At 34.9% G+C, this 9,887-nt stretch overlaps 1 protein-coding gene across 1 annotated transcript in view; it reads left to right on the top strand.

Moving 5' to 3' along the window:
- Positions 1–9,887, top strand: part of LOC108368107 (basement membrane-specific heparan sulfate proteoglycan core protein-like) — a 34,893-nt gene that overhangs the window by 23,390 nt on the left and 1,616 nt on the right. The window contains exons 5-6 of the mRNA XM_017622875.1: positions 1,146–1,553; positions 4,888–4,946. Of these exons, the coding sequence (XP_017478364.1) occupies positions 1,146–1,553; positions 4,888–4,946 (467 nt within the window). The remainder of the gene's footprint in view (positions 1–1,145; positions 1,554–4,887; positions 4,947–9,887) is intronic.

The raw sequence follows: 9,887 nt of genomic DNA, 5'->3' as shown, positions 1-9,887 counted from the left end.
AGCGCGCAAGAGCTACACATACATACATAAGTCTCTTACCATTCCTTATGCAACTCGAGTGCTTTTCTTTGCCCTCTATCGTGGATGAGTTTACTTGTGTGGTTACCCGCAGCCATTTTGCAGCGTGCAGTTGCAACAAAGTCAACGCACTGCAATGTGGCGGCCGCCTGCAGCTGTCATTGTTTTCGCACTTCAACTTCTTAACAATGCAAACATTAGCATTACTCCATTTCCTCTCCCAAACAGTTGCAGCTGAGTGCTGACATACCATCGTCGAAGGCATTTGCCAACGGGGATTTGTGCTTGACTTTGTTGTCTGATGTCCGTGTTGACTTTTTCGTCATCCTCTCTTTCTTCAACATGTTGATACTGCAGTGGAATGCCTTCGCTGTACTTGCATTTCCTTGGGTTGGGGGTTGGCAGCCATTACCGTTACGCCAATAGTCGCGCGTATACTTCATTAATTCAGTTCGCGCGGCATTCGCCCAGCTCGTTGAGTCACTTTCTAGACAATGGCATTGTTATGTTGCACATAATGGGAATAGATGAAAATACAAATCAGGTTGTACTGCATACATACATACATATATACATACATACGTACAAACATACTATACGCGGACAATCTTAGCTAGTAGCTAGTACGCGCTTACATTAGCGTTGCACCGCACAATAAGTTTACACTCACGCACATACATATAATAAGTAGGTATATATGTATATATACTAGGGCGGGTCATTTTTTTTTTTTTTTTGACTACGCGCTTATAGAATAGGAGGATTCTACATGTAATACTAAGCAAAAAAAACCGTATAGCAAAACTCTAACACTTCTTTATGTCACTACAGCATTTGCTAAGAAACATATGTATGTATATTCGCAATTTGGCAAACTGCAAATTGATTTTAGCCCCAAGGTTTTTTCCAGCAATTTTGCTTAGAATTACACGTAGAAACATTCTGTGCTATATGCGCATAGTCGGAAAAATCACCCTTACAAATTGACTCACCCTAATATACACACATATACATATACATATATACTCAACCATGCACATTCAAAGCCCTTTTTCGCGATTGCAATCTTTCCCACACTTTCTATTAACAACTAATTTGCTTTTGTTTTCGCTTCGCCTTCTTTGCAGATATAATATTTCTTGGACCGTAGACTCGCACACATCCATCGAAGAGTACAAATTATCCTTCCGAAGGTTGCCGCAAGGACATGAGGTCGACAACTCCATTGATACGCATTCCGGCTCGTCCTCTTCGACGCTGCTGCAGATGTATGGCGGTGGTGGTGGTGGCGGCGGCAGTGGTATTGGCAGTATGGGCAGCGGTTTGCTCGGCAGCCAGCATAATCATCGCCTCAGCAGCGGCTTGGGGGGTTCCGGTCTCAGCAGCTATGGCAATGTGTTGCATTGGGGTCGCAACGATTGGCGCGACGTAGTGCTGCCAGCAATGCCATTGTCACATCATTACACGCAAGGCATGAGCTATATGATACGCGGCCTGGACCCAGACCAACATTACGAGGCCACCGTGCAGGCGAGGTAAGCTAGATATTTTACTTAAGTAAGCAAAGCAAGTCATTACTTACATACATATGTATGCATTAGTTTGCCCTCACTACCATCTGTTGCATGCTACTTGGGCGGCGATGATGGGAGATAGTTGAAATGCTACATTTTTACACGGAGTACGTGGGTTTGATGCGTTCGCTTACTTTCTATTCCCTATTCACTATCTACTTGCAATATTCGCTTACAGCAATCAATGTTTCAATTTATTGTATACGATCGCCGTCAATTCCGGCTATACGGATACATACATTATTGTTTGAAATTGTTGTTGCTTACGAAATTTTCAATATGTAGCTCGTGTCATTTTACAGCTGCATTGCCATTAGAGCCCGATTTGCTGAGCTGTTGCTCTTTTGCAGCTGTAAGTGTCATTGCCGATGTGCTAAGTGTGCGTTGCTTTGTAATTTCTGTCATTTTTCTCAAGAACAAAGTGAAAGTTTATATTGTTGAAACTCCGTCTCAGCAGAATTTACTTGAATTAACGTTGACATATTAACAATTTGCAACACTAGCACAACGTTTCTCTACTTTGTCAGGCAGGGCACAGCAGTGACAACAACGCAAATAACACAAACAATAGCAAAAGCCGCTATAGTGGCAACAACTACAGTAGCGTACTATGCATCGCTTGGGAGGGGCATCACTGTCATTGATATGGCGTATGGAAGATGGGGGCGATCGCCGCTCATGTTTGCTTTTACTATACGAGATTATTGAATAAAAAATTAAAAAAATTCAATAACACTTCATATTTAAGAGCATATTTTGGTAATTTACCTAGCTTTTTTTAGCGCTTAATTTTTATTTTTTCTGTCAACAAAAACAAAATAAAGCGGTAAAGTGTGCTAAAGACCTATACGTTTTCGTCGAAGTTGAGTAGAGGATGCTATTGTCCAGTTTCATAATCCTTCTAATGATCTTCGAAGGGCACTGAAATTTGAGGACATATAATTCAGTAAATCTCGGTACTTAGCTCCGACGAAAGCATTCGAGTATCGAGCCCACTGTTCCGCATTCGCTGTCTTATATTTCTGAGTTATTTTTACTGATGCTGAAAACAGAAGGAAGAAGCTAGCGGTACATCGAATTTTTGCACCAAATCTTTCACACATATTATTTGATAAAACTAACAGATTTTTTATCGACTCTCCCTATAACAATCCGCTGAACATTTTTGCTCATAAACTCTTTTGAAAGATGTTAAACTGTGAGTTTAAATAGCGGGGAAACCAGACTTAGGCGGACAGTTTTATAACAGACCTTTATAGAAAAGGATCCAAAATACACCCCTATAAAAGAATATTGCCCGACTGGAATCCGACAAGCAAAAAAAAAATACTATTACTGGAAATTTTTGCTAAAAATAAATATCCCATATGCCCTATTTAAAATAATTCAAAAGTTTTATCTTAAGATTGGTCCATAAACACTCCAAAAATGAAAGAACTAAATGCGGCTAAAAAGTGAACGTTTAAAGTATCTCAAAATTGAGAATTTTTTTTGGTTGTAGGCGTCTTTGTTCTAAGCTACTCGAAGAAAATGTAAAACTTCGAATTTGCGCCTTATTATTTTGAAATTAAATTGGCTATAAAAATGCATGCCCAAAACTTTTCTAAAAAATCTGATTTTAAATTACATTTAAAACTATGAAACAAATTTTTGAAACTGGGTTCTACATGGCAAAATTACTTGGTTTGTTTATAAATTACGAATGAGCCGTAAACTATTTATGATAATGTGAAAATGCTTTATAAAATACTTTTTCTGTTTCAAATTTTCAAATCGCTAAAATAAAAACCCCGAAAATTTAACCTTATTTGACAAGTGGACGCAAGTCGTCTCCTACCCCCTAACCAAAAGTCTGTATACGCCACTGAGCTTGCCTTAAACGACTGGATTAGATTTTAAGTTGCTTAGATACCAGAAAAATTCATTATACATTTTATAACTATGTTTTTTTTTTTTTTGTGCGGAACCACGCGCAAAATAACACGTGCAGAAAATAGCACATAGACTATATGCCGTTTATTTCACTGTATTCCTTTTAATCTGTTTTACGTCTAAACGATTTACGAATAAAAATAAGCAGATTGCTGGGTGTCAAAGAGCTTAGGTATCCCTCTCGTAACACAACGCGGCTAAATTCCAGTCATTCTGATGATGGTTTCCATGGCCAAATCTGGGAGTGCTATAACCGGTTACGGACCGAGGAATGCCTGGTTTAAGCTAAGTCTGACCAATTGGTCAGATGTCTCACTACCAGGTACTTCAGAATGATCTGAACTCAGAGTAAAGCAAACTTGTTATATGTACTAAGATAACTTAGTCGAAACTTGCATTGCGTACCTAGTTTGGAAGTAATTAAAAGGCTGGTCAATGCCTTAAGTGCTGCTTGGCTGTCACTGCAGGCACGTAAACTCCTTCCCCTGTACCTGTACACCACCACGTAGTCCATCGATTTAGGAATTTTTAAATACCTCATCCTCGAAGACCAAAGCATATTCGGCAGGAGAGAAGGAAAGCTTATCCCAACCACATTCGATAAGGACCCCGCAGATGCAGAGTCAGTTTAGCAAAGTTGAACAATGCCAACGCCTTTTTATGGCGAATATTTTAATATATTTAGCCATTCAACTTTTTTCGTGCAACCCTGCGTTCAGTTGGACGCAAATTTGAACAATACAAACACTGTTTTAGCTGTGGATATGTGCTCAACAAAGCAAAGTTACAAAAGTTTCAAAAGAAAAGAATTGCTTTCGCAGCGCAGCAACAGCAGTTTTTTTATAGTGCTGTTGCTGTTATGCTGACAGTTTTTCAAACACTGGTATATTCATATTTGATTCTCTAAAAAGTATATTAGGTCGCTACTCACAGTTTTTGTCTTTTGTATTTATTTGTGTGCTAGACTTTTATATTTTTAGGTTATACAACCCAAATAACCATTTAAAATCTGCCATCAAGCAAATAGATACACACATATGTACATCATACAAATGTTGAAATATAAGACAAATATCTGCCAAATTATATGTATGTAAATATGGTAGCTTTCGTTCACATGCCACACGCCACTTACCAATTGCCACATGCTGCATACATATGCATACTTACATAGCGTATGTCCTATGCATACCACAATTGATGCGGTTGTCACAAATAATTATTGTATTTGGTTTTAGTAAATTTCCAGGAACATTTTCATTCTCTAATTAATTGCAAACTAATGTGAGTGGAATATGTTTTCAGCATTGAATAGTCGAAACTCAGCTATGCAATGACTAATTTTGCCTACTTGAATTTACAGGAATCGTTATGGTTGGAGTGACTTGACGCACAGTTTCCTCTTCTCTACATCTTCGAATGGTAAGTAAAAAATTTAAGTAAAAAGACATTTAACTACGAATATTTACAGCTATTATTTGATAATTACACACATGCATAATTATACATACAGAATATTCTCGGGCACTCTATTGAAGATTTTCCAATAGGCATATGCATGAATATATGTATGTATATTAGTGTGGTACAAAAAAATAAAGTCAGAATTTTAATGCCGGCACCCCCTAGAATTGTTCTATATCAAAAAAAAATATTATTTAAAATCAAAAAATATTTAGGGAGTGCTCAAAGCGCCAAAAGTCGTCCATGTATTTTATATGTGGAAAAAATAATTTTTCGTACAAATGGTATAACAATCTTGAAAAGCAATATTTTTTGAGCGGCAAACTGTGGCTCTCTTCAGAAGACTTCCAGTAATAATGCCCAATGATTTATTTAACCATTTTTTAATATTAAAGATTTTTTATTGGTCGCCCATTGCATTTTCTGGGGATGTTGGAGGACCTAAAAAATATAGTTACCATGAAAAAATGGTTAAACAAAAAAACAATTGCATATTATTACTGGGATTCTCCTGAATAGGAACCGAGTTCTCCGATCTAAAAATATTGCTTTTCAAGAGCTCTACACTATTTCTACGAAAAGTTGTTTTTTCCCCATATAAAATACTTGAAAAACTTTGAGCACTGCCTAAATATTCTTCGATTTCAAAATAAAAAGCTAGGGGTATACATTTTTTTTTTGGGTATAGAACAATCTTAAGGGGCACCGGCATTAAAATTCCGACTTTACTTGTTCACATGCAATTTTGGACCACTCTAATGTGTATGTAAACAAAATATTCTTAAATAAGTTTATGGAGCAAACAAGTTTTCAGTATTATTAGCAAATAATATACTATACACACAAATATACAACTTAATTATTAATAAAACAATTGCCACAGTAAGCCTGCAATAAAGAAAATTTACACCTACATATACATACACACACGTACGTATGTAGTTAGTATCACATAATTAAATACGTAAATCCATGCATGCGTAAAGTAAGAGGATTATATTTATGTTAATTTCTAAGAAAATGTGTGTCAGTTGTTGGCGATAAAGGGGAAATATGTCTGTTTATACAACATAAAGCTATTTTTAAATAAGCAGAACTAAATTAAATTAATGGACACCCCTGTATATGTGCCTCTTTAAGTTAGCTTTTTATGTTTGAATTATAAAAGTGGTTTACGTAGTGAGCAATAAAAAAATAATTGGAGATTATTATCAGGCATAAAATTCTCACATGTCTACATAAATCCATGGGTAGATGTAACGGAAATACGTGTCTAAAACGCTCGAAAGTTGAGCAAATTCATGAAATTTTTCACCAAGTTGCTTATAAGTAAGTCTGTGAAAAANTTATACACACAATTATACAACTTAATTATTAATAAAACAATTGCCACAGTAAACCTGCAATAAAGAAAATTTACACCTACATATACATACACTCACGTACATATGTAGTTAGTATCACATAATTAAATACGTAAATCCATGCATGCGTAAAGTAAGAGGATTATATTTATGTTAATTTCTAAGAAAATGTGTGTCAGTTGTTGGCGATAAAGGGGAAATATGTCTGTTTATACAACATAAAGCTATTTTTAAATAAGCAGAACTAAATTAAATTAATGGACACCCCTGTATATATGCCTCTTTAAGTTAGCTTTTTATGTTTGAATTATAAAAGTGGTTTACGTAGTGAGCAATAAAAAAATAATTGGAGATTATTATCAGGCATATAAAGTATGTATAATTCTCACATGTCTACATAAATCCATGGGTAGATGTAACGGAAATACGTGTCTAAAACGCTCGAAAGTTGAGCAAATTCATGAAATTTTTCACCAAGTTGCTTATATGTAAGTCTGTGAAAAATTTAAACACACTTGATATGCTTTTTCCTGCTCGATTAGCTTAAAACACCACTGCGCACTCTAATGTAAATATGTATATGCCAAACCAGAAGATCTAGTAAAATCAGCGTCGAATAAAATTTTGGGCGGCTATTTTCATTCTTAGGGTTAGTGTGGAGAAAGTTTTTCAGATTAATAAAACCTTAACTTTTTTGTTGCTGGTTTTGCATCGAAACTACTTTTACGTTTCGATAATTTGAACAGAAAATTATCGATATTTTTTCAATTTCTTTGTTAAGCATTTTTAAAAAAGCCAAGTTAAGCTGCAAACATAAATTTGACTGCAAAATTTCGAAAAATTCCGGCGAAATCCCGCAAAATGCCGCTGATTGTCGAAAAAAATACATCCGTAAAAACTCAAAAAAAAATAAAATAAAAGTATGAGGTACCTACTCTAAAAAGTCTCGAAGATATTTCAAAGGTTTCCGAAAAAATCGGTAAAGAAATTGAAAATATATACAACTAAAACCAAAGAATTCCGAAAAAGAAACTTAAAGAACAGCAAAGTCCCGAAAAATTGNGTCGCTCTTAGGGTTAGTGTGGTGAAAGTTTTTCAGATTAATAAAACCTTAACTTTTTTGTTGCTGGTTTTGCATCGAAACTGCTTTTACGGGTCGATAATTTGAACATAAAATTATCGATATTTTTTAAATTAAAGAATTCCGAAAAAGAAACTTAAAGAACAGCAAAGTCCCGAAAAATTGAGAAAAATCTCAGCAGAAACCGAAAACCAAAACAATAGCAATCAAAACCAAAAAAATTTAAAAATATACATAAAAAATCCCAAAAGGTACCGAAAAACTAAAGACGGAAAAGCACGAGAACTCTGAAGAAAATCTGAAAAATGCTAAAAAAGTCCGAATGTTCTCGAAAATATACCGAAGAGTCAACCACATAGAAAATAGGAAAGTCCCGAAAACAATCATTAAGTTACTAAAAAAATCTATAAAGAATTATGAGACGGGATTCTGAGTGCCGTTTCGCCAGTTCCGGTCGCCGGGTAACAGGCAGCTGGCACACAGTACATATACAGTATTGGCCAATCCAATAGCACCCCCATTTCAAAGTGATATTGTTTNGAAATATGTCTGTTTATACAACATAAAGCTATTTTTAAATAAGCAGAACTAAATTAAATTAATGGACACCCCTGTATATATGCCTCTTTAAGTTAGCTTTTTATGTTTGAATTATAAAAGTGGTTTACGTAGTGAGCAATAAAAAAATAATTGGAGATTATTATCAGGCATATAAAGTATGTATAATTCTCACATGTCTACATAAATCCATGGGTAGATGTAACGGAAATACGTGTCTAAAACGCTCGAAAGTTGAGCAAATTCATGAAATTTTTCACCAAGTTGCTTATATGTAAGTCTGTGAAAAATTTAAACACACTTGATATGCTTTTTCCTGCTCGATTAGCTTAAAACACCACTGCGCACTCTAATGTAAATATGTATATGCCAAACCAGAAGATCTAGTAAAATCAGCGTCGAATAAAATTTTGGGCGGCTATTGTCGCTCTTAGGGTTAGTGTGGTGAAAGTTTTTCAGATTAATAAAACCTTAACTTTTTTGTTGCTGGTTTTGCATCGAAACTGCTTTTACGGGTCGATAATTTGAACATAAAATTATCGATATTTTTTAAATTAAAGAATTCCGAAAAAGAAACTTAAAGAACAGCAAAGTCCCGAAAAATTGAGAAAAATCTCAGCAGAAACCGAAAACCAAAACAATAGCAATCAAAAACCAAAAAATTTAAAAATATACATAAAAAATCCCAAAAGGTACCGAAAAACTAAAGACGGAAAAGCACGAGAACTCTGAAGAAAATCTGAAAAATGCTAAAAAAGTCCGAATGTTCTCGAAAATATACCGAAGAGTCAACCACATAGAAAATAGGAAAGTCCCGAAAACAATCATTAAGTTACTAAAAAAATCTATAAAGAATTATGAGACGGGATTCTGAGTGCCGTTTCGCCAGTTCCGGTCGCCGGGTAGCAGGCAGCTGGCACACAGTACATATACAGTATTGGCCAATACAATAGCACCCCCATTTCAAAGTCATATTGTTTGCCACTCATGTTTATTTATTTATTTTTAAGAATTTTCAATTAAAATACAGTTCATTCTCTCACAAAACTGAAATAAACTCAAGCTTAAAACTTTTTAAAAGACCGCAAAAAAGTACAAAAAATTTTCACCCAAATTTCAAACTTTTTTCTCAGAAGCGGTAGAATTTTTTTGAATACACAGTTTTATAGCCCATTCAATTTTAATCTAATAATGTGCAAGTTTCAAGTGGCTAAAAATTACCGTTGATTTTTTAAAATTTTTTTCGCCGAGGATGTTACGGGTTTCTGCCATATAAAAATAAATTGTGTTTAGTCGTTATATGGAAGCAAATGAGACAAAAAAAAATCTAAAAAATCAACGGTAATCTTTAGCGACTTGAAACTTCCTCATTATTATATACTCAAAAAAATTCTAGAGCTTCTGAGAAAAAAGTTTGAAATTTAAATTCAATGTCATACATAGTGCACTTTTGCGTTGTGCCAAATTACAATTTTAAGGAATTCAATTTTGTGAAAGGTGCATTCTTGCGTTGTGTTAAACGACATTCTTAACTCGTTTAACTAGGTAGTTTGCTGGTTGTAACTCAAAAAAATTACTCTTAATTATGGGTATCCGCTCTGGTCCTGGAGTGCTCCTTCGCAGAGTGATCCGTCGTACAACATCTTTTAGTGCAGTACTACTTATACATATGTTTAATTATTAGAGCCTTCCAACAAACGGGCACAGGTTATATACATACAGTATTGGACATATCTATAGCACCCCCTTTCAAAGCGATATTGTTTGCCACTTATGTTTAATTATTTATTTTTAAGAATTTTCAATTAAAATACAGTTCATTCTCTAACAAAACCCATATAAACCAATGTTTTAAACTTTTTAAAAGACCGCAAAAAAAGTGCAACAAACTTTCCC

This window comes from Rhagoletis zephyria, unplaced genomic scaffold (genome assembly GCF_001687245.7).
Source record: "Rhagoletis zephyria isolate East Lansing unplaced genomic scaffold, Rhagoletis_zephyria_1.1 Rzeph_scaffold_02956, whole genome shotgun sequence".
Taxonomy (NCBI): domain Eukaryota; kingdom Metazoa; phylum Arthropoda; class Insecta; order Diptera; family Tephritidae; genus Rhagoletis; species Rhagoletis zephyria.
The sequence above is the reverse complement of the archived record's forward strand: the minus strand, read 5'-3'. Positions and strand labels throughout refer to the sequence as shown.